This window comes from Calliphora vicina, chromosome 1 (assembly GCF_958450345.1).
Source record: "Calliphora vicina chromosome 1, idCalVici1.1, whole genome shotgun sequence".
Classification (NCBI taxonomy): domain Eukaryota; kingdom Metazoa; phylum Arthropoda; class Insecta; order Diptera; family Calliphoridae; genus Calliphora; species Calliphora vicina.
The window spans coordinates 50399915-50426999 of NC_088780.1; the positions used below are offsets into that span (position 1 = coordinate 50399915).

Genomic DNA, 27085 nt, shown 5'->3' on the forward strand with positions numbered 1-27085 from the left:
AGAAAAATTAAAATAAAAGCTAATTTTTATTTAAAATATGTCCGTATTTACTTGTGTATGAGTTTTTGTCTTCGTAGGATACCGTTAACCTATTCGCAGGTATGGCCAAAAAAAATTATTTTTTTTAACGGCTGTTTCAAATCTCCATTTTCAAATTTTTAAAAATTTTGTTAAACAAATTTCAGAATTTTTTGATCATCACATTGGGATTTATTGAGATCAAAATAGGGAATAAAAATATGAAAAAATTATGTCAATACCTCTTCCAGTTTTTCCGTACCTGCGATTTAAATTTTGCGATTTTCAAGAAAAACTATTTTTTGTCCATATTTAGGCGAATGAGCCCAATTTCCTTAATGTTATAAATTTTAATTAAAACCTATTCATAATATTATAGTCCCTGTAATTTTAAATATGGTCTGAAAGTTTTACTAAAATCGGAAAACGATAACCTTAAATCGTGAAGGTCAAAGGTCAAATTTTTCAATATTTTGAATTTCTAAAGAAAAGATGGCGAAATGTTATATATTTTTGGGCCGATTTTAATGAGACTTGAGGAAAGTATAACTTAAAGTCCAGAATTTAAAATAACGGCACAAAAATGGAATTTAACTCTTAGCAGCACTTGGGGTCCAAATTACCCTCAACATTTAAAATCACGAAAAACACAGCCATTTTGACCCCAAGTGCTCTTAAAGGACTAAATCCATTTTTGCACTGTTGTTGTAAATGTTAGACCCCAATGTATATTTTGCTCAAGTTTCATTAAAATCGGCCCAAAAATATATAACATTTCGCTATCTTTTCTTTAGAAATTCCAAATATTGAAAAATTTGACCTTTGACCTTCACGATTTAAGGTTATCGTTTTCCGATTTTAGTAAAACTTTCAGACCATATTTAAAATTACAAGGACTATAATATTATGAATAGGTTTTAGTTAAAGTTTATAACATTAAGGAAATTGGGCTCATTCGCCTAAATACGGACAAAAAATTTGTTTTTCTTGAAAATCGCAAAATTTAAATCGCAGGTACGGAAAAACTGTAAGAGGTATTGACATAATTTTTTCATATTTTTATTCCCTATTTTGATCTCAATAAATCCCAATGTGATGATCAAAAAATTCTGAAATTTCTTTAACAAAATTTTTAAAAATTTGAAAATGGAGATTCGAAACGGCCGTTAAAAAAAATATTTTTTTTTGGCCATACCAGCGAATAGGTTAACGATATCCTACGAAGACAAAAACTCGTACACAAGTAAATACGGATATATTTTAAATAAAAATTAGCCTTTATTTTAAATTTTCTCGAAATATGTTAATTTTTTTTCTAAATTTTATGTTCAAGTGGCCTGAAACACGTTAATGGTCTGGCGAATTTGTAATAACTTTAAAATTTTTTAACCAAATTTTGTCATTTATATCTCATTACAACGATAATTACGTACACATTTCGATTATTTTGCATTCAATTGCAAAAGTATTTATTTAGTAGCAAAATTTTTAAAATATCTGAAAAATTTGCATTTTTCCCGAATTTTGGCGATAATACAGTTTTTGGGTCATTTTGACCCAAAGGAGATGCAGGGTTAACTTCCAAAAAATTTTTTTTAATGTAATATTCATTAATATAAATAAGTCTATACATTTCTAGAAAACAATGCAGAAATTTAACGAGTTTCACCTATTTATTCCATATAAATAGTATAATTTTGCATATATCTGAACTTTGACCTCGATGCGCGTCCAGAAATCGTTGCCCGATTTGGCTCAAATTTTCAGCACTTAACATTTAGGCCTAGTGTCACAATATTCCACCCGGCACTCTTTGAAATCTAAGAAAAAAAAATCGGCTGTCACTCTAATATATATAAAAAAAGAACTAAATAGAACATACTGTTTGTAATTAATAAAATAAATTTAGAAATTTATCTTATCTAAACAAAATAAACGAAAATATATAACAAATTATCAATAGTTTTATTATACTATGTAAAAAAAGAATAGAAATTCGGTCAAAATATAGAAAAATAATTTATCATTTAAAAACAACAACAAGGAATAAATAATACTTATAAAATTGGGTGTATTTTATAAGTACATGTAATTAAAAACATATCTACACTTAAACTTTATGTTATGTATTTTAGTTAATCAATATTTACTTTATTTACTTTTCCAGATATCTTAGAAAGTTTACGTCCTGGCTCTCCTAAACCCGGACACATTGAACGCGTTGACTCCACCGGTCGCACAGATGCCAATAAATCCGATGATCCGGTTATAACACAACGTTTCCTTAAAATCAATGTACGCCACATAACCGATGGCCAGGGTGTGGTGGGCGGTGTTCTATTGGTGACACCCAATGCCGTCATGTTCGATCCAAATGTTTCGGATCCTTTGGTTATCGAACATGGTCCCGAAAGTTATGGTGTTATAGCTCCTATGGAATTGTGTGTGAATGCTGCCATCTTTCATGATATAGCCCATATGCGTGTGTCGGGCGGTCCAGCCGATGGTGGGGCAGCACAAACAGAAAAACCCGAAATTTATTATCCCAAAACAGTATTAGATGCCCAAAAGACCAAGGATGGTGAGGAAGGCATAGAAGGTGGTGAGGATAAGGTAGATGGCAAAGAGAAGCAGGAAAATGAGGAAACGAAAATAGAAGAGTGCAAAGAGAAAACAGATGATCAAGAGTCTATATGCTCAGGTTCAGGTCGTGAGACTGAGGTTGGTGGTGCATATATAAATTATTTGTTTATATGAAAAGTTAAAAAATGTTTTGTTTTTTTTTCGATAGAAAACTGCTGATAAATCTATGGAAGCCAAAGATAGTTTGAAGACTGAGCTTGATGCTGCCAGTTCTGGCACCAATGACACCGAAGACGACGAGGCTAAGAAATCTAACAATCTTTCCGATTCTCGTACCACCTTAGAAGAAAGACGTAAAAGTCTGTTGGATCATCATTGGGCTATTCCTAGTAAAGATAGGTCAGTTGCGTTGTGGTTTAAAGGGAGATGATTTTTGTTTTAAAAATATGTTTATTAGACGATATTTTGCTTTTATTATTATTTTTATTTATGTTTTATAATTTCATGGTGTATGTATTGTTTTGTTTTTGTAATTATTTGAGGACAGATTTAAGCGAAAACCACATACATACATGCAATATGTTTACCAAACCGATAAGTTTAATACTTTTAAAACAAAGTAGTTTTAGTTCTAAGCATTTGTAGTACTTTTGGTACTAAGTTTATTTTAGTACTAAAAGTACTTACTACTAAAGGTACTAAAAATACTAAAGGCTCTTCATAGTAAAAGTACTAAGTGCTTTTAGTACTAAGTACTTTTAGTACTGAGTACTTTTAGTACTAAGTACTAAGTGCTTTTAGTACTAAGTTCTTTTAGTACTAAGTATTTTTAATTTTTAGTACTAAGTATTTTTAGTAATAAGTACTTTTAGTACTAAGTACTTTTAGTACTAAGTACTTTTAGTACTAAGTACTTTTAGTACAGAGTTCTATTAGTGTTATGTACAATAACTACTTTCAGTACATTAAACTTTTAGTACTAAATTGAGAAGTTACGATTCTAATGCTGGATCCACTTTCTCGACACATTCTATTGGATTTGCAACGCTATAGCAATGACATTCAGGACGCCATCGCACATGACTTCGAACTAATATCTTTAGCAAATGCTCTAGTAGATTTTGCATAAATGCCCACTTTAAATAATTGCCGGTCTGTCTACAGAAACCATACGCTAATGTTTGTTACAGTTGGTTCACTTCAATTGACCGACTGAATTGGCATAATTTCTACCTTTCTCTAAACCACCCTATAACATAGACACAAGATAACACGACAATTGCATCATCGCTTCGATATGTCGCGAGTCTTACACGGCCAAAGATTGTCAACTCAGCGAGAGCTGTATCAACCGGAAGTTTTGTTTTTTCTCCAGGGAAGAACTTTCGTAGACAACAACATAAACAAGTAATTTAAAAAGGATTTTAAAGATTGATCCTTTAGGAAAAAAATGTCGACTACAGAGGACTTTTTACAGCTACAACTAAGTTATTATATTTCCTTCTAAAATGGACAAAAACAACTCCAAAATCATTGACAATATTTTGAAACATTTACAAATTCATGCACCTTGAAATTAAAATACTTGTATATTACATTTTATCAAAGTTGGCTACCGATTCAAAACGGTAAAAAGTTAACGGTAACGCTAATTTGAATTATTTCGGTAACGGTAACTTAGTGGTAATAGTATTTTGGCTTTTTCGGTAACGGTATTTGCTTAGCGGTAGCTTTAATGATAAATTTAATTGCATATTGAAATAAATTAAATTTTTGTTGACAAAGTTGGTATTAAGTTCTTTAGAATTCAAGAAACTCAATTTTAGAAATCAAACATTTTTATTGAAATATCGGTAGCCAACCTTGCATTTTATATACAAAAATTCTTTTATATTTTTTATAAAATAAATTATGTATTTTTTTATATAAATTATGAAATTCCTCATTTTAATACTACACATATTTATTTTCTTTCATTTATTTCAAACTATACACAAAAAACCGTTTATTACTGCACATTTGTTGTCTATATTATTTACTGCACTTAATTTCTGTAAATACATCATGATGCACACCACCCCACATCAAATACATCAACGTATTGTTGTTTATTGTTTTTCCAAAAAAAACATCATTTTCATTTAAAAAAACCAAAAAAAAAAATCACTTGTTATTTGTTGCCAAACAACTCAGACTTTGTTTATCTAATTCTCGAAGATCATCGGAAGATGAGGGCGACAATGAATCGAATACCACAGCCGATAGTGGAGCTCGTGGTCAAGATCCTCACTCGGCAACTTCATCGATTAGCGGTATTATGGCCAATTTAGCCAGCGGTAATGTGAATGCCATAGATTTAGAGCAATTGGAAGAATTGTCGAAACAATCGTGTTACGATTCGGGTATCGATATACGCGATCCTATACCAAATGTACAACCCATACCAAAGAAAACTGTTTACAGTGATGCTGATATTGTATTAAGCTCCGATTGGGTGCCACCCAAGCCCATAGCAATAACACCCCTTAGCGAATCGCCACCAAGAGCCAGCTTAGATGCGGGCATGGGTGCGGGCGGTACACGCAAAAAGACTTCTAGTGTCAGTTTTAGTGTAGATGATGAGAATCCCCAGAGCAGCGCTGCTGGCAATAATCAAAATATTCAGCAAGATAAAAATGCTGATAAAAAGAATAAGGTGGGTTTGGTTTGTTATTAATTTGAATGAATTTTGGGTTTATTTATGTGTTTTGTTGGTATTTTTGTTTAGATGTTGAAACGTCTTTCCTATCCCTTGACTTGGGTTGAAGGTCTTACTGGCGATGGTGCTCCCAATTCTGCAGGCAGTGTTAGCAAGTCTCAGGATCAAGAATCAGCTCCCAATACTGGTGATTCTAATCAAAGTGTATTCTCAAAAGTATTTTCTAGGTAAGTTTTTATTATTATTTTTTATTTTGAATAACTAGTGTGGAATAAAATTTCATAAAAAGCCATTGATTATATAAATTTGTCTTTGTCATTTTTTACTTATTTTCAATATTTCTTTTATTTTTATTCTAAAATCAACTACAAATTAAAAAAAAAAAAATGCATTCATATTTTGGATTCGGCTTTAAACAACTCCCTTACACTTATGTTTTGTTTGTAACACATTCCCTCAACAAATCACTGGACACTTTCAAACATTATTAATAATTTCAAAACTCTGTCACAAATAAAACACTTGTCCCCTTTCCCCCTTTTTTTATTTTTTAAACAATTTTGTGATTTGTTTTAAATTTTTGGTTTTAAAATACATAAAAATAAAATCGCAAAATCAGTTCACCCATTACTTTGGTCTCAGAGTTGGGTGGTAATTTATTTTCAAAAACACCGTCCGAAGATTCGAGTGGCTCTCCGGTGCCACCACTGACACCACATTCCACTCATTCCGAGGGTCACATTTCGTCAGGGTAAGAATTCAAACAATCAATCAAACAAATCACCTCAAATTGTTGTTCAATTGTTGTAGGGGCTACTTAACTTACTATTCTATCTACTTACTATATATAATCTATTTCCAACTATAATGTTTTCTATTTTGTTAAAGTAAAATACATAAACATATGTTAATTGTTGTTCTACACCACGTTGTTTCCTTTACAACTACGTTTGATATAATTTCTTTACATTATGATTCATTTCCAATTCTAATTTCTATTTATTTCTTAGTATAAATCTTGTGTATGCCTTGTTTAAAGTGTAAACAAATTTTTTTTTGTTAATTCCTCCTACTCTTTTCTTTTTTTTAAATATAAATACACCCGTTTTTCTTTTTGTTTGAAAACGTATTTGAATATAATCTAAAGCACTGTTTAATTATTTATGTCCACTATACAAGTTTAATTTGTATAAATAAATTTGTTCATATTGCTAGGTTTCACTTTCACATTTTCTGTATCTCCATTGTCATTATCATCAATCAATTCTTTAACAATAATTGTTAGTAAGCCTTAACTTTGTCATCATTTTCATTCTCACTGACAATCAATCAATATGTACCAAATAAATACCAAAATTATATGGGATTTTTTTGATTTTGTTTTCAATATACAACCAATTTCTTTCATCATTCAAATATGTATATTTATTGATGTTTATTAGTTGGTTTGTTGTGTTTTATGTTTAAAAATTTATTAAGTTATTAATGGTTTTGTGGTTTTATTTTTATTTTGTTTGTTATTTCGTTTAGACGTTCTTCTATAGGTACATTTATACGTCCTTTATCTTCGGAGGGTACTGCATCTACTACCAAGCTAAAGGATAACAAACAACAGCAACAACCAAAATTGGATTATCGTTCTATGGTTTCAGTGGATGATAAGCCTGGACTATTTGTCAGTGTCGATAGTAAGTATACATTTTGTTTGTAATTATATAAACCTGTTACAGATTTTATCAATATAATTTTAAATTGTTTAAGGTTAATTTAGTTTTGTCAATTAATATTTTTTCTAGTATTTGAAATTGTTATAGAAATTAAATTATTTAAATGCTTTAAACCAGGAAACCTTTATAATACAAATCAGTGTTTACCACATGCTAAAATGATTGGTATTAAAGGGGGTTATTCACCTCTTTTTTATACCCTTCACCTTCGTGAGAAGGGTATAAAAAGTTTGTCATTCCGTTTGTAATTTCCACAATATAATTTTCCGACCCTATAAAGTATATATATTCTGGATCCTTATAGATAGCGGAGTCAATTAAGCCATGTCCGTTTGTCTGTCTGTTGAAATCAATTTTCTGAAGACCCCAGATAACTTCGGGATCCAAATCTTCTATAATTCTGTCAGACATGCTTTCGAGAAGTTTCCTGAGATATGAGAAAAAAACCAGGACTACCTCGATGTTTGACCTATAACTGGATTACTAAGTCATTAATATAGACAATATGGATATCTAATGATAGATATTTCAAAGACCTTTGCAACGACGTATATAATACCATAGTAAGTTGGACCTACAATGGGTCATAATCGGAAAAACTATTTTTTACCTCGAATTTTTTTTAACCAACAAAAAAAAAAGAATTGAAAAACCAAATTTAAAAATTAAATGTTAAATCAAATAACAATTGTTAAATCAAATAACAAATGTTAAATCAAATAACAATTGCAAAAAATTTTTTTCCAAAAAATTTGAAAAAAAAATAAATTTTGTTTACCTAAAAATTTTTAAAATGTTTATTTTGAAGTATAGTAGTGAAGGGTATATAAGATTCGGCTCAGCCGAATATAGCTTGTTTTTGAATAACTTTATTTCCAAACCATTCATAAATTGCATAAATTGAACAAATTTTTTAAAAAAAAAATTAAAAAAAGAGCTGACACTATAATTTGGTATTATGTTAGGATTTAAAAGGGATGAGTTTTTTATACAACAAACATTAAAAATAATACTTTATTAAATTGTTTTTTTTTTAATTTGTTATATTGTGTACATGTTAATATGTTCGTTAATAAATAAAGTAAATAAGATCATAAAGCTGAGTGGATTTTAAAATACTAATTCGCTCCCATCCAAAGAAATTGGAAGTAGTTCAAAGTGAATGTTATTTTCAGCAATAATACACTAGAAATCATTATAACTGCCTTTCTAAATTCAAATAAATTCGTCAATAACGAAGCAATTAAAAATGACATTCAGAACCGTTTTTAAATATGATCCGGGAATTCAAATGAAATTAAAGTTATTTGAGATTAAAGTCTTCTTACATACTATATATTGTAATATAGAAATAAATATTATTTACTAACATGTTACGCTTTTCAAATACAAACATATTCGTTAATTCTAAATATATACATTTATAAGGTTATTAAACTGTTAATTGCGTATTAATATTGTTATAATTACAGACTTAATTTAATTTAAATCTAACCAAAACCCGTTTTTATTACAAAATCATAAACAAAGCACACTTTGTATTCAAATGATTTGAAACTTTTAATTAACAAAATACCATTTTTTTCTTTATTTCATTCATGTTATTGTTTTATATTTAACCTTAAATCAATTACATATACCTTATTAATAAAAATTATACAATTGAAATTCTCACATTTTCATTTGCAAATTCACCATCACACACCCAACGTTTAAATACAAATCCAAAAACCAAAATCAATTGCCAAAAACACAATATCAAATAACATAAAAAACTCTTGTAGTACGGGCACCAAATTTTCCAAATTTTGATATAGTTGGTATGTTTGAATAAACTATACATATGTATTTAAAATATAAAAATTTAATTTATTTTAGTTTTTTTTTAATTGTGTTGAAAATATATGTATATTTTGATGCATAATATTTGAAATTTATACGGACTTTAGATTAAATTTTTGTAGAACCTGTGTTTGTAAGGATTGATTACAAAAAAATTATTGTAATTCCAAAAGTAATTTCTGGTAGATTTTACATTTTAGTACGGGGTGCTATTTTATAGTTCGATTGAAAGTGATGACTCAAAAAAATAAACTTTACGTAGGGTTTTACCCATAATTCGATGAATAAAACCTTTTTGTATCATTTTAAATATAATTACAGAGTAATCCCCCAATAGTTATTATAGCCTTCACCTTCGTGAGAAGGGTATTTATAAGTTTGTCATTCCGTTTGTAATATCCACAATATAATTTTCCGACCCTATATATTCTGGATCCTTATAGATAGCGGAGTATATTAAGCCATGTCTGTCTGTCTGTTGAAATAACTTTCCGAAGCCCCCAAATAACTCATACATCAATATCTCCGGAATTCTTCCGGCTCTGTTCTATCGAGAAAATCGGTCCACTGAGATATAAGGAAAAAACGGGACATTTTGACATATATCTGGATTACTAAGTCATTAATATAGACAATATGGATATCTAATGATAGATATTTCAACGACGTAAGTTGGGGTCAAAATCGTAAAAAATATTTTTTAACCCGATTTTTTTTTCACAAAGTTCTTTTTTTGCTAAAAAAAATTTTTATTTATTTTTTTAAATTTAAAAAAAAACGTTTTTTTAAATTAAAAAAAAACAATTAAAAAATTTTTTTTTCAAAAAAATAAAAAAAAAATTTTTTTACCTAAAAATATTTAAAATTTTTATTTTGAAGTATAATTTGGTGATTCGGCACATCCGAATATAGCTCTCTTACTTGTTTCTTTTCAAACCATATGTATGGCTTTGAATAAATATTAAAAGTCGCTGATTAAGTGAATCCATTATATATCTGTTCCCGTGCTAATTATCTACCATACTCATGAAATGGCCGACCTAACCACCTTAACCTGTGGCGTCGAAGTCCCGGGCATTGTCAAATAATATGCTCCACAGTTTCCAACTTCCTAACTGTGCAGTGTCCTGTAATCATTCGTGTGATCTTGTCCAGATCTAGTCTGGTATTGTAACAATCAAACTTAATTATTGTAACAATCAAACTTTTGATTTAAAAGTAGTTTTTTAATGTAATAAGGAACATTTTAAATGTAATAAGTAGTACAAACTAAACGGAATTGAAAAGAGACAATGTTTTCGAAATACTATAAAAATTAATCTAAACTTTGTTATAAATATTTATTAATTTAAATATATATTTTGCAATAAATCTGTACATAATTGTTGTAATTTATAAAATACTTTATACTAATTAGATGACTCACTTGTCAAATAGATTAACTCCTAAAAACATAAGCCAGATAAAAGTGAGAATAAATGTTTTTTTTTTAGTTTTTATTTTGTAATGCCTCAATTGGCTTCAATTGCTATTTAGGGGTTTATAATAATAAAAGATAAAGATAATAAAAGAGATTCTGAACTTAAATAGGCCAAAACTCAGAGGACTGATTAATGTGTTAACTGGACATACAATGTTGGATACGAATCTGGCTCGTACAGCTCTACCATACGACCTGCAGAGTGTTTGAGAAACACTAGAATTAAAGACGAAAAACCTGGAATATATTATGATTTCGGATTGGAGATCATTGTAATTACATTGAGGAAATTATGTTTAAAAGCTATACAACTGTGGTTTAGGCTTATGGAGATTGGGAAAAACACTTCCTTAAGAGCCAATAACATACCCGAAATGTGTATGGGACATGTATGTAAATGCCCATCTACTTAACCTAACCAAAAGGCATCTGTTAGTTGAATCCTGTCAAAATTTAAGCAAGCTGCGTCATTTAGTTTATGTTTGACAGCCATTGATAGCAGACTACCGGTGACTTGAGGAGAAAATGGAAAAAAAGAGAATTTTTGCGGAAAAAACCTTAAACCATGTGCAGTTTCCATGGCAAGAATCTATGAATTTAGCAACGAATTGCTAACTCATCCGACCTATTCTCTGGATTTAGTCACAAGTGACTTTTTCTTGATTCCAAAACTGAAGAATGAGATTTGACTCCAACGATGAAACAAATACCTATTTTGGTGACCTCGACAATTCATATTTTTTGGAAAAACATTGTACAAATATCGGAAAAAAATGTTTAACCCGAACAAACATTTTTTTTACAAAAATTGTTTTGAATCTTTATCTACAATATTTATGTATATAGCTCTCTTACAATTTTTGGCATAAAATCCATCGAACCTAAAGTAGATCATTAAATAAATGTAAATAATTAGGAGTTAGTCAAGTGCTGTGGTATTAAACACTGGAAAAAGGAGTTAATCTATTTGGCGATTGTTTCATCATTATAATCTGTAAAAAAGAAAACATCATAAGTAATTTTTTGTATAAAATATAATTTTAAGAAAGCTGTACATAAAAACTCTATAAAAAACATTGTACATAAAAATGTAATAAAATGTATGACATCCTGACATGTTAAAAACAAACCCCCCTCTCCCCCTAAAATAAAATTAGCATGAAATGCTTACATGTTTGAAGAAAAGAAACCGAGAAATTTAATGAATAAATATTTTCTTTATAGAACTTATACCCAGACCGGCACGAGCTTGTCCAGATCCACCCTTGTATTTACGCTTGCGCATGGGTAAACCAGTGGGCAAGGCCATACCATTGCCAACATCGGTAATGTCGTATGGTAAAAATAAATTGAGACCTGAATATTGGTTCAGTGTACCTAAAAATCGGTAAGAGTTTTTTTTGTTTTGTTTTTAATTCAAAAATATTTCAAATTATTATTTAAATTTTTATTACAATTACAGCATTGATGAATTGTATCGTTTTGTCAATACTTGGGTTCCTCATCTCTATGGTGAATTGGATGAGGAACAAATCAAGAATCGTGGCTTTGAATTGATACAAGACGATACTGAATGGACCCAAAGTGGCACCAAGAAAACACGTTCGGGCAGCCAAGAGGGTGAAGAAATCACCGATATAACTAGAGAATCCTGGGAGGTAAGTTCAAAAGTTTCTATTTTGTTTGTTATTATATTTGACTTTAAGAAAATCATAAAAATTGTATTTAATTTATTTAAAAAAAATAGGTAAAATCTTAATTATTAATAATAGTATTGTTTTATAATTTAAAAGTTATTTAAGCCGCTTTATTTTTTTGTCCAAAAAATTTAAAAATTTTTATTACAAAAAAAAAAGAAATTAACTTTTTATTTATTTTCTGAAATTTATTTATTTTTATATTATTGATAAACCAAAAAAACCAAACCATAAAAATCAGCTTATTAAGGCTCCATTTGCAAAGACCTACAACATTATTAAAACGGCTTCTCATGCCGCATCTGCTGATTTGGATTTATTAAGCGGCGAGGTTAGGATTGAATTATTAAAAACAAACAACCAAAATTAATGTTTTGAAATCTATTTCAAAATTTCCTTACAACAATTAGCTAAATTTCTTTTATTTATTATTTGAAAATTTTAGTTTCTTTTTCTCAAATCATTTTAAGTTGTAGTGTTGTGTGACAAAAGCCACCAAAGTCGTTTTTTTAATGTGTTTTGAGTAGTAGAGTGATTTTGTGTCACTTATTTAATTATTTTTTTTTTTAATTTGTAAATGTTACAAAGGCACCTTTTTATATATTATAAACAAAGTATTTATAAGTATTTGTTAGCAAAAATATAGTTTTCTTTTCATTACATCTTGATCGTAAAATGATTTCGCATTTGTCCATCACTATTTCATCATACAATCGTTAATTCCATTCATTTCTTTCAATGGCACTACATGTCCTACATTTCATTGCATTTAATGTGTTGTTGTTTTCGTTTTTATGATATTATCTTAAGGATAATTTATTTTATAAAAAAATCTTATAAACCAACATAACACACCTTTTTAAAGTTTGTTTTTTTATTAAAATATAAGTGAGTTTTTTTAATATATGTACATAAACAATTCTTGAATGAGAACGGTACCTGTGTACGGAATTTTAAGTTATTTTTAAAAATGTTATTTAGTTTTTTTTTGCTTGGGTTATAACAAATCGTTTTGTATCTTAAAAAATAAACATTTAAAACCTGTTATTGTTTTCATTAGCAATTGTTTATGTAGGTTGAAAGATGCTGTTGATAAATTAAAATTAATTGTTAATGATTTTTACTGGCATTAGTTTAAGTGTGTCGGTTAAAAATTTGCTTCAGTTAGGCCATAAAAGGGTTAATTTACAAAATTTTATTTTTTAAACTTTATAATACAAACAACCTAAGTGCAGTAATGTATTGCAACATATTAATTAGAAGTATAAAATAATTTACTCAGTATTGCAAATGTAGATGGAGACCAGTATTCTTCCGTTCAGTCAATATTATGTTAGCTTAACAGACAGATTCTACACAAAGATCCTCTTTTTCGATATATCCAGGATGTTACATTTCTAATAGTGTTGTCTAGTAATGAATTTAGATGGAGACCAGTATGCTTCCGTTCAGCCAATATAATGTGTAGCTTAACAGAAAAGATTCTATATAAGGATCCACTTCTTCCATATATCCAGGATGTTACACCATTCGACTGCACCGATTGTTTTTTGCGAATGCTTAGAATGCATTGCTAATTGTGTGGGAATCTTGGTTAGTGGGAGGCTACTTGCCGAGTATACTAGAACCACTTCATCTCAATTGAGATCCATCTGGTATAGTATTCTCAATTGCAACCGTGAAGGAATTATTCTCTGTACTTTAAACCGTTTGCCCGACTGCCACCAGAGCATAAAGGCTGGAAGGTGTTCTATTGTCTCCTTCTCCTCATTGTTACAGCTACTGCAAAAGCCGATGTACGGAAGTAGCCTACGAGCCATAAATAGAGTCTCGAGGGATTAACCACAATTCGCGCATTTCTACGGGGCCAGATTTTTCAGATTTCCTATCTTTGAATGGCAATGATATGTAGGCATCAACCGTGTAAGCCATTTGTTTATTCCAACCTATCAGTCTGCGTCTGCCTTGGTACGTGTTCTCCTAAGAGCTTCCGTTACCTTCTTTTGAGATGTGTCTTCTCCAACACCCTCCACCAAACAGGAGCCATATAGCACAGAATTGGTGAAATAAAAGAGGCGTATAAATGTTCGGATATAGCCCCAATTATTTAGCATTATCGGATAGCGAGGGGGTTATTGCAACGATCTTTGGGTTTGTAAAATGTGTTATATGCATTTACAAGCAATTCGCATCAATAGCACCATTTTTGTAATAGATTTAGCGCTGATTGCAGAAATTTCTATAGTAGCCTAGAATCTTGGCACGTTGCCGCCAATGCTTGCAGACTTGCAGCATGTTTCATTCAGGGCCATGCGTATAATATTAATATTTTGCTTCCAGATATGTTCTGATAGTACTCCGCCCTGTGGTATACCTCGTGTTGGAATTAGATTATATTCGCCTGAAGGTGAGTATGTTTCCAACAAATGGTGTCAGTAACTGATCCCGCTTGCACGTTATAGAAAGCATTTTCGTTCCGATTTTCCCTAGTTATAGGCATGTTGAACCTTGGATAAAGTCGCTGATTCAAGCGTTGATCTAATGTAGACATCAACGATATATTTCATAGTCTCCAAAAGAAAGAAAAAGTTGCTGATTGGGTTAAAAAGCTTAGCTTTAGATTGTGAAGTTTTTTCTTACTTTGAAATGAAAACTACCTTATATGTTGTCCCCATTGATGGCACATGTGACAGACGCAGACTTGATCTAAAGATTAGTAAGAGTAATAACATCAAAATTACGATATTCTCCTGTAGGTCTGCTGATATACTGCCATCTGTAACAGGGGGCTAATTGTAGCACTCGTAATCGAAATAAATTTCGAATGCTTATTATATTTCGAGTAAAAACTATTTCGTTTGAATGCCATCATTACCCAGGGAAAAAATAAGTGTCCTTTAGAGTTCGAAAGTTTCCTGAATGTTGGGGGTTCAAGATCCATCTATTTTAATGCAAAATTTGTTTATGGTCTGGTAATATCAAAAAACTTGACTGACTATTTTACATTTGTTTCATGTGGATGGAGTTCACAAATGAGCAGCGTTTAAAAATTATTAAAAACTACAAAACTACTGAGGCGGTTGTCACAACTTTAAGAACGCTTTCTTCAAAGCTCATTTTTGGCATAATGGTTTTGTTAATAAGTAAAATACATATGTGCTATTGGACAGCAACAAATCCACATGATCTTCAAGATAATCCATTTTATCCACAGAAAGTGATCACTTGATGTGGATCGCATGCCGGAAGTGTGAATGAAAAGTATCATTTAGGCAATGGGAATTTGATGAACTAGACATCAGAGATATTTGGTTAAAATTATGTATAGAGAATTGTTATGTCCTTCTTGGAAATCCCAATTTTTCATATTCAAGTGGTTTAAGGTCCGTAATATCCAAAGGATTTTGTAACTTGAATATTTTCCAAACGAAAATGTATTACAGATCATGTTGGAAAGATGATTTAGTATAAATTATTATTAATTATGTTAAAATATAAACTATGTGTCAGATATAAGTTGTGCGAACAAATTTTCTGACAACGTTATTCGAACAAGAACATAACATTGACATATGAGTTGTCCACACGAGACAAATTCATATGGGGGCAAAAAATTGTTCGCAGCGTGTAGTGAAATTAAAATGTTTTTTCTCATGAGTTGATTTGGGGTCTTATTGCCAACATATTTGAGAAAATGTGTGTGGAAGCCTTTTGATCTGGCATAACAAAATGCAGAACTGGAAACATTAAGTGATATAATCTGCAAAATTTTTTAATATTTTGAGTAGATGAATAATTTATTTATTTAAATATTTAAAGCTTTAAACAAAACCCCATATAATTTGTTAATAACAACAAATACTTAAAAAAGGCTTGCCATTATATAAAGTATTAAAAATTATAAATGCCGGATGCTAAAACAATTCAAATTCAATTGGCGTATAAATAAGAACTACACTTAAACAATTTCAAGTGGTTCAAAACCCCTAAATCAAGCCTCCAAACTCCAAACAAATCCGTTTATGTTTCAACATCACACCATACAACATTTTCGTATTCTTATGTGATTTTTAAGCTATTTTTAGAATTCTTTTAGTCATTATATTTTGTGTTTTTGGGACTTATTCTTATTACCATATGACTAACAAATAATGAAATTCAGTTTTTATTATTTATATTTGCCATGCGTACATAATATCATCGCATATTTTTAATCAATATGTGCTGCTGTCAATTTATTTAACACATCAATTTTCTTAGTGAATAATAATAATAATAATTTATTTAAGAAAAAAACAAACAAACACATCTTCTTCAATAACATTGAAAGAACATAAAAAGTATATTACTTACAGAGATAAAATAAAATGTCATAAGATTGTTGTTACTTTTTGTTTCTGTTGTTGTTTAATTATAACGCATTTAAATTGTATTTCTCCATCAATTGATGATGATGTTGTTATTGAAAATTATTGATAATGTCAAAGCAGTTTAAACTGGAAGGAGAAAATATACAGATAAAAATTACAGCCAAACATTCGCTCATACATACATTTGAAAACTTCCTGCAAACAGAAAAAATTTAACGATTTATTTAGCTTTCTGTTTCGATCGGGCTAAAAATTAAAATAAAGAGCAATGAGTGACTACCTAAAGATCAATAAGTTTGAAAAAAAAATCCAAATTTAATTGGCAATGTTGGTGTCAGGCATCGATTAAACCATTAAGAACCAAGGTATAAATCCGCCAAAGTTGCTGTCTGGCATGGTTTAACCCATTTGTAACCAAGGAATAAATCTGAAGAACCTTATTCATTATAAGATTTATAATTTATTAAAGATTTATAAATCAAAATGTGTTCAATAGTTTATTTGTAATTTTTTAAAATTGCGGTCTTGTTCTGACAACGTTGTTTGAACAAGAGCTGTCCACACGAGACAATTTCATGTGCGGACAAGAAGTTGGGGGGTCAAAGAAAGATTATTAAAGAAATTTGCTAAGGAGTCCTTTAATAAATTTCATAAAATTTATGAGTTTAACAGATAATATTTGCTGCTGACATTAGAATATGTAAAGTGTATTTTTTAAGACCGATAGAACTTGGATGCCCCGATAGACAAGTCGATAGTGTGCTGAAGTATTAATCTGAGGGTTGCGGTTTCGATTCCCACCAGAGACTCTGGATGTATCTGAAGACAAGCAAAAAGCTTCGCAGTTTGCGTTTTTTTTTTTTTTAAAAACTGAAAGTTTTACTGTGATTATGTTCAGCAATGAGGCTATTTTTTGGCTTAACGGGTTTGTAAAACAATATAGCCGCATTTGGGCTGATACCAACCTACAACAGACCCTTTAGACTCCATTACATTCAGAAAAATGCAACGTTTGGTGAGGTTCATCATCATCTTCAAAAATGAAGCCGGAGCTTTCATTTCGATCAATGGCGATCGTTATTACCGCACCATGATCAAGGTTTTTTTGTTTGAAAATATGGATGACATTGATCGGGGTGAGACAGGATGACCGCAACCATCGATTTATTGAAATAAATATTTGGCGATAACTTGATTTCGAGATATGGACACCTCTAATTACTTCCTGTCAGAGCTTTATGCTAATAAAACAGCATCAATTGACGCATTGGAGGCCAACAATGCTCGAAACGTCCAAGGACATCAAGAACAGCCGAACATGCCACCGATGTGCCCGAAATCATTTTCAAATGTTAATGCCAGGTATTGATCTTTCGAATAAACTATTTTTTTGTGTTCTTATTTTCAATTTCAAGTTCTATCTGGCTTAAAAAACCCCCCTTTATATGGCACACAAGAATGCTGATGAAGGTCGTAGCAGGCTAGAAACTGCATGATGCCATTGAGTTAGTATCTAAATAAAAATTACTTTATTATAATTAAATACTTAATTTGAGAAAAAAAATGAAAATAAATCTATTTTTAGTCTTCTAAAAATGTAATCAAACTTCACAGCCGATGATGTCTGACATTTCTCTCCTCTCAAAACTATAAATTGTTTTAAAAATTCCTTGTCTAGTAGATGCATTGCACTCTATTTAATCGTTTACCAATTAATTTCATAAAATTTTCTAATTATTTCCTTATTACTTAATAATTATAATCACAAGTGTTGGCAAATTTACTAAAGTGTTTTAACATACCAAAAATGGTTGTAAAAACTCATTTTAACTATTAATAAATAAAAATGTATTTTGTTTTTTAAATGTGGACAACATTAACACATAATTATGTTTGAAAATTTATGAAACAGGATTGTATTAGACAGCTGCTTATTAATTGTGAATTATTTCTAAACAAAATATTAAAAATAAATAGAACATGTTATTAATTTAGCTCGCAAAACAAGTTTGACTTTAGTGACGGTTTAAAATAATAGAAATTTTAAAATATTAAAATAAAAAAAAACTAAAAAATAGACACATATTTTAAATAAAACCTATTTTTAAAACTGAAATTATTTCACATTATTAAAGCCAACTTAATTAAAATAAGTAATCTACTAAAAAATGTTTAGAATCTCTTAACAATTTGTTAATTTTTCTAACAAATAACGCAAATTCCAATTTATATTAGAAAACTTTTTTAATTTAATCAAACAATATTTGCTTTTAAACAAATAGAAAAATTTGTTTAATTTTTTGCACAATACAGCAGGAAGGGGGTTATCATCACATCACATTAAAAAAAAGCCGATTAAAATAAATTGCCCAGAAGAAAAAAAGAGAAGAATTGCCAGTAAGCAAAAAATTAATTTGTTTGCTATACCGGTTAGAGTTTTTTTTATTTATACAAGAAAAAACAATTTAATCTAAATCAAAACAAAAATAATGAAACATGTTTAAGTTCTCTGTTTTAATCAATTGTTAAAATAGTGATGATGATGAAGTTGATAAAAGGCGCGTTTATTATAACTAACAACTTATTTGAATGCCAGTTTTAAGTTAATGACAGGCTGAACTTATAAAAACCATAATATTAATATGGTTTTTTAATGTCGAGGTTAAAATTTGAGGTCTTTTATGGTTTCATTACAATTTTATTTTTAAACTTGTACAATTCTATAAATTATACAATTTTAATCCTCAAGCATTTACTCTCAAAGAGAATATTCAAATAACTTTTTATTAATCTAAACTTTTGAATGACCTAAAATCTTCACCAATATCCCATTGGTAAATAATAGTGCCACTTATTGTCAAACTGATCGCGCCTCTCTCAATTATTTTATATCTCCATTTATTTAACTCTCTGTTTAGCCTACATAATTCTCACTATTTTGTATATTTAATCACTTAACGCTTTGTAAACATGCTAATTACTTGTAATTTGTCAAATAAATAATGACCATTGTTGTTAATTTTTTGAACTTATTGTTTAAATTTTTATCTTTGCATAACCAAAGTGTTCGATTACTTTGGGTTTGAGAACACACCCACTTAATTAAAGATAATGGCAAAAGGATGGCTACACAAAACACACCCACCCACTCAATTGAAGGCATGACAAATAAATATTCACCCCTATAGCGAATCAATATTTCACATGAAATATGTTGCCTTTTCCCATTTTTCGTTCACGTAAAAAAATTCTTCATATTGTGAAATTTTTTTTTTTTTTTTGAATTCTCAAAATTTATGGCAAGGGTACGTAACCATAACGCCAGGGTATCCCACACGATTTAAGTAAGTCCCTAGTCGACCTATATCTTCATATAGGAAGCTGGAACGCTTAAAAGACTTCACGATATGAGTCCACCAGTAACGAAGAGTTTTAATGGTCTCCACCAGGGTCTAACAAATTAAAAGACACGCGGTTGGTGCAAACGACGTAAAACAGGAACCGTTATACGAAGCCTTACATCACACACGTGCCAGAGTGAGACGCAAAATTGTCGAAGGCAAAAAAACTAAAAAGGGCCTGATTGCACTTAAAAAATAATTGCAATGACGCGCGAGTTTACGACTGATGGAATTTTGTAAACAATAAACAGCTTTTACGAACAAAATCAACTATTGTGAATGAAAATTTCAGGGGAATATCACGAGAGCAATTTTCCCTTCGAGGGAAATGGCTATTTCATGAGAACATAAATTTCACTGTTATTGCCGATTAAATCCCAAAAAAAAAATTTTTAAAAAAATTGGTGAAATTAGTTTCTTATTTCCTAAACTAAATTTAAACTTTGTTTCTGTAAAATAAATCTACATTTATATCAGTTTCTGTGAAACTTTAATTTAATAATAAAAAAAACCTCATTCTTAGTTCCAAGTTAAGTTATTGCTTAGAAAACAACTTTGAAATCTTAATCTTCGTTAATATTGACGCGCGAGTTTACGACTGATGGAATTTTGTAAACAATAAACAGCTTTTACGAACAAAATCAACTATTGTGAATGAAAATTTCAGGGGAATATCACGAGAGCAATTTTCCCTTCGAGGGAAATGGCTATTTCATGAGAACATAAATTTCACTGTTATTGCCGATTAAATCCCAAAAAAAAAATTTTTAAAAAAATTGGTGAAATTAGTTTCTTATTTCCTAAACTAAATTTAAACTTTGTTTCTGTAAAATAAATCTACATTTATATCAGTTTCTGTGAAACTTTAATTTAATAATAAAAAAAACCTCATTCTTAGTTCCAAGTTAAGTTATTGCTTAGAAAACAACTTTGAAATCTTAATCTTCGTTAATATTTCTTTAAACTTAACCACAACAATTTATTAAGTTTTATAGAAATCTAATAATTTCCCTTTATTAACCAGTTGCATTTAGTTGTTATGAGTAATAGCCATCTTTGTCTACAAATATTTGAAAGTGTGAACTTTTTTAAGGTGTTAAAATCCAAATTAAATAAGATAGACTTCAATCTTGTTTTGTTATTTAAAAAATTTGATGATTATGATGTCTTTATTAACAATTATTACACACCTAAAATAAATAAAATTACATTAGGACTGCGGGCGTCAAAGACACACATGATATTAAAATAACAAAAGTGTTCGGAAATGCTTCACTGCATAGAGAATTATACATAGAGACGAGACACTCCGATTTATCAAACAAAAATACAACAAATCATATGTTTGATACAACAACAACAAAATACATTGACAACAGACTTATGTTTTTGACAATTACGACTCGTCTCTATGTTACCCTATGTTTCACTGCTTGAAATATGAAGTGTATCTGTGATTAATTTAGTTGTTAACTAAATGAATTTTATGAAAATTGTACATTGAATTTTTTGAATTTATTTATTTATTCACAGTAATATAAAAAAGCCTTCCTAGGCCAATTAACATATATTACAAGATTTATTCCTGAATAAAGATATATAAAATTAAAAAAAAACAACAAATTATTTCAATTCATACTCAATACTTCTAGTTATGGCTCCCCAGCCAAAATAAGAATGAGAAAAACAAAAAAATATTTCTAAGATAAATTAAAATTTACTAAGTTTTATATTAAAATATTGAAATTTTCAGCATTAAAGTTTAACAAAAATACTAGGGCGGTCCAATAGCTCCGTAACTTTTTGAATTAAACACAAGTTTTTGGATAAAAAATAATTTTGTTTCAAGATAATATCCTTTAAGCTATATACATCTTGTCCAAAGTTTCTCCAATTTTTTTATTCCTTCCAAAATATAAGATTTGTCGAAATCATCGAAATAGGCATTCGCTCCGAGAAACCCACTGTTTTGACTGCGTAAAGCTTTCTCATAACCAAGTGATCATTCAAAATTGAAACCACTGATCCATGTGAGATACCTACCTATGGCTCTCACGATCTTTCGCACCTTCCATATCCGATCGGCATGAATTTTTTCAATTGTTTCGGATGTAGAGACTTCAACTGGGTGTCCAGAACATTCGACATCTAACGTGCTAGTATGGCCACAACGAAATTCTTTTATCATTGAAATTGATGATGAAGAGTTCCCAATTCATTTATTAAACTTAGCCTTGGTTTGAGCAATGTTTTTTGAGCACACGAAATTCACTTTTTTCCATTTTCTCCTGAAGTCACACGTTAGCCTGCTGTCTATGGCTGTCAAATAAAAACTAAATGACATAGCTTGTTCAAATTTAGACTGGAGTCAACTGACAGTTGCCTGTTGACAGGAGTAGTGTTGCCCTTTTAGTTAAGAGACGGAAAATTCAAAAGGTCACGGACTTATTGGCCTGTCCTCGTACATTTATAGAAGTAAAAATGCTAGATCAAAGATTATGAAAGTTTAAAAACCAAATTAGTTCTAGATCTCTTGGCTACAGTGCAAATGAGCCAGGTCATGGTTACCATTGAAATTGTAGATTGCAAAATACGGACTCAAAATTATATCACGAAGGAAGATTTATCAGATGCGTAAGCTAGTGGCAAAATATTTCAAAAGAGATTATTGAATCCTAAATAGGTGTAATGCATCGTCGCTTTGAAGCATTAACACTAAAATAAATAATCACCCCTATCGGCAATAACATGTGAAATTTTGTTGCCATGAAATATTCATCGTGATATTCCCATGAACTTTTCATTCACAATAGTTGATTTTCGTAACAGCTGTTTATTGTTTACAAAATTTCATCTAATAATTTCACAACAAGGGGAATTTTTTCACGTGAACAAACAGGGGTGAATAAATACTTTTTATTTTGTTCCCTATTTTGAGAACTAAAATCAATTTTTATATTGTGCCAAAATGGTAACGAACTGGACCAGGAACGAACTGTTTACTACAATGGAATCGTTTATTTCAAAAACCAACCAGTCAAGCACCAAAAAATCTAAAATTGAGTTATTAAGCGATTACTGTTTTGTAAAGGTAAATGCATGGTTTAATGCAAAAAAAAAAAATACTGCCCCTCTATTATGGTGAAGTAAAGCCGAGAAATCCGTGTTTAGTGCAGAAAAAAGTCAAGTGACAGCGCTTGACTGTTATTTCAGAACAAACATGTATACATGAATATGATGTTAAACTCTTTAAAAAGTTCATTTATCATTTTACTTTTTAAGTTGCTCATAAAATTTTAATATTTCGTATGAAATTTATAATAGTGACAGTTGTTTGTTTCAGAAACCAGTCAAGTGCAAACTTCATATTATTTTTTTAAATATAAGTTTTATGTTTATCAAACAGTTACACAAATGGATAATTTTCATAGAAAAAATGTATATTTTCTAAAAGTAATTTTTAGGTTTCTTTGATTTACTCAAAATCAATAATTTGTTGCTTGACTGGTTTTTGAAATAAACGATTCAATTAGTCCTTAAATGACCTTAGTGTGATATTTAGCAATTTAACTGTATTTAAAAATAAAAAAAAGTAAGTTTCTTGACATTATTTTGAAATTTAAAGTGGATTTCGATGATCATAATATCGATTACACTGCAGCAAATATACTTATAGACGCCAAACAATGATGCGTTTTTAATGTTTAAAAACCATACAAATCTTGCTTAAATATTTAAAGAAAGAAATTCAAAAAAATAAATTATTGTTTAAATGTGATAAAAAATAATAATTTAATATTCACAATAAAATGAAAACAAAATTGAAAAATGTATGGTTCATCTGAATTTCAATTCGAAAGCTTAATTATGACTCTATTGAACACCTCTATTTTATCGTCTGTTGCTCATATTGTGTTTAAGCTAATGTTTATACATATGTATTTATTTATATTATTATAAACAAAGAACAAATCAATTGACCATATAGGGGGTAGTGTCAATTATATTTAAACGATTAGAAAAAAAATCTTATTGCCCCTAACGTCGCGAGCTAAACGATCGATCAATTACGATGATCTTGTACAGAGTACAAATACATGAGAGTATGAATTTGTTATTATGTAGTTGGTAGAATAATTTAGGTGCAACATCTTCGAATAAATTCGCATTTGTAACAAATCAATTGTGCCGGTGGTCACGTCAGTGTGACTCGGTGTGCGTGTGTATTGATTACATATATTGGCTACTTTCAATTTTTTTTGTATCCACTTGTTGGCTGCTGACTTCTATTGAAATTTAAAACACATACCAAACGCCCGCCAACAACAACAGCAATAAAAAGCAGCAACTACAAAGAAATTTAAATGTTTTTATTTTATTTATACTTCAAAATTGAAAAATCAACTGAACAGAGTTGAACTGAATTGAGCGCCGAACAACAGCAACACACATACAAAAACTTGGCAGACAGACGGACGTACTGACTAACTGACAGATAACTGAGCCAAGTTTCTTTTATACAGTCAAGTCGAATACCACACAACCACCATTTATTTATTTATTTTATGCGCAGTCACAACTTGTGCTTCTTACGCGTTTCATGTAGATCTTTTTGTTGATGTTTGACAGAAATAAATTTAAAGAAATAAATCAATTTTTCGTAAATAAAAAATTTTCAATAAAAGTGTTATTTAAAAGAAAAGCAAAATTTTGTGACAAAATGTGACTTAATTTTAAATTTTAAAAAGTAAATGTCTGCAAAATTTTTAATATTTAAAAAAAGTTTTAATTTTTTTAAAAAATTTATTTCGTTACTGTGATATCTGTTAAACATATATTCCTAATTATTTAATTGAATTACAAAATATTTGTGAAAATTAATTTAATAAAAAAAAGCTTAAACGTCATCCAGATTTAACTTTAATAGTGTATATTGTGTGTGTGTTTTAATTGCTTGCCACCAAAATGAGCGCCAAGTCAAAGAAACTGTCAAAAATTGCCAAATACATTAAGAAAAAGGTAAAAGAAACTGAAAAATAATACACAAAATAAACAACTCATCAGTTCTTTTTTTCATTTATTTTTTGTCTATTTTATTTATTATAATGATTTTGTTTTATCTATTTTTATTTGTAAAGAAGAAAAAAAAAGTGAAAAAAGCCCACATCTGTTTTTAAGCATTTGGCCTAAAATAAAATTTTGTTAGAAAGAAACATCAGCACAATTGTTTAGTTGTTTAAACAAATTTTTGCCAAAAACATTGAAGTTTTACAAAACTAATTCATTATAAATACCATCATCATATCGGTTTCTAAAGCTATAAGCAAAAATTACACAATTTTCAAAATTTATTTAAAATAAAAATAAAAACAAAGTGAAAGTTTTAAATTTATTAAAATTTATGAAAACCATAAATAATTTATTTCAAAAAAACTGTTTAGTAACGTGTTTAGAATTTGTATTTTTTCTCATCTTCTTTGCTATTAACTAAATAAGTTTTTAAAATAAATTTGTTAACAGTGTGTTTCTTTAAATCAATAAAATAGCATCCATCATGTCTTTAAATAAAAAAGTAATTAATTTTAAATAAATTATTTCTTATTTATTATATTTAAACAACATAAACTAATTAGTCAATAGTGTTTTGCAAATTCTTTAAATATTTAAGTGTATTTGTGTGGTTTTTAATTTAAATTTTGTATTTTTTAAACATTCAAAACGCATCATTGTTTATATTTCATATAATTCTGGTGCAGTAATACAAACGATTCGTTTCAATCGATTAACCATAAACCGGTATTTATTCTTAATGTGTTATTTTGTTAGTTTAAATGTTTAAATATCACTAGTATATGTTAAATATTTCTTTTATTTTTGATTTTTAAATGTAGTTGAATAGCAAAATATCACACTAACATCATTTCAGGACTAATTAATTCAAAAGTTTGTGACTTGATTACTGGTTTATTTCAATGAAAATTAAGTTTGAAATCAATTTAAAACGATGTTTTGTTTCATATGCCGCTTTGAAAATGTATTTTCTAGCAATTTTTTTAAAAAAAATTTATTATTATTTTCCGGATTTTCAAAATATCATTCGCTCCATCAAAATGTTTCCCAAATCAGTCTAACGAATTAAAATAAAACAAGTAAGAGAGCTATATTCGGCGGTGCCGAATCTTAGATACCCTTCACCAAATTATATTTAAAAAATAATTTTTTTTAAATATTTTTAGGTAAACAAAATTAAATTTTTTTTTTTTTAAATTTGTTTAAAATTTTTTCTTTTCGAAACTCTTTTTTTAATTTTATAAATAAAAAAAAAATTTTTCTCATAAATTTTTTAAAAATTAAAAAAAAAAATTTTATGAAAAAAAAAATTCGGTTTAAAATATATTTTTCCCGATTTTGACCCATTGTAGATCCAACTTACTATAGCTTTTTATACAACGTTGCAATGGACTTTAAAATATCTATCATTAGATATTGTCTATATTAATGATTTAGAAATCCAGATATACTAGATCAAAAATAGGCCAAAAACGAGGTTTTCCCGGTTTTTTCCTTATATCTCAGCCATTTGTGGGCCGATTTTGTCGAAGTATGAATCATGTATGTAAGTTGCCACTCATGGAGAAGGGTATAATTACGAAAATATTTCATTATTTTAGATTTGCAAACGGCACATCGCCATTGTTGAAAAATATTTTATAATCCAGACATTTTTAAGACTGAAAACATAGAATTCACCGAAACTGTTGAATGCAGGGAATACATTCAGCAATTCAGACTCTGTTTTGTCATCGAAATAATTCCCCTGTTCTGTAAACCAAATCCGAGTAACGTTTTCTTTTTAAAACCTAGTACATTATGGAGTAAAAATATTTGGTAAATTTTAAATTAATGTGAAGTTAACTTCTAGGTAAATTTATCTGCTGGTAAATGTTATTTTTCGACAGAAACCTATTTGCTAACTCTGCTTTCTTTTAAATGGTGTTTTAGACCCGCGAACAGTTTCTTGTCCGCACATGAATTTAACTCGTGTGGACAACTCTTGTCGATGTTATGCCCTTGTTCGAACAACGTTGTCAGAACATTTGTTAGCTCAAATATAATGTAATTTTCACATAAAAAGACAGCCATTTTTAAAAATTACCAAAAAATTAATGACATGAACATTGACACGTTTTCCCCACAGTGGGGAACATGAACAAAACGATAGCTCATCAAGACATTACACCCATTTTTAAAACATCTTCATTTTGAGCA

The 27085-nt window shown here is 29.3% G+C and overlaps 1 protein-coding gene across 10 annotated transcripts in view; it reads left to right on the top strand.

Annotated features, from left to right (window-relative positions):
* Positions 1–27085, top strand: part of mtd (mustard) — a 178564-nt gene that overhangs the window by 112756 nt on the left and 38723 nt on the right. For 5 of the 10 annotated variants that reach the window (XM_065512116.1, XM_065512124.1, XM_065512134.1 and 2 more), the window contains 7 exons: positions 2186–2739; positions 2810–3000; positions 4795–5296; positions 5369–5526; positions 6830–6987; positions 11573–11735; positions 11811–12006. In XM_065512116.1, the coding sequence (XP_065368188.1) occupies positions 2186–2739; positions 2810–3000; positions 4795–5296; positions 5369–5526; positions 6830–6987; positions 11573–11735; positions 11811–12006 (1922 nt within the window). Of the gene's footprint in view, positions 1–2185; positions 2740–2809; positions 3001–4794; positions 5297–5368; positions 5527–5918; positions 6051–6829; positions 6988–11572; positions 11736–11810; positions 12007–24693; positions 24836–27085 lie in introns of those variants that run through there. The other 5 variants (XM_065512143.1, XM_065512213.1, XM_065512166.1 and 2 more) reach the window with 3 other exon arrangements.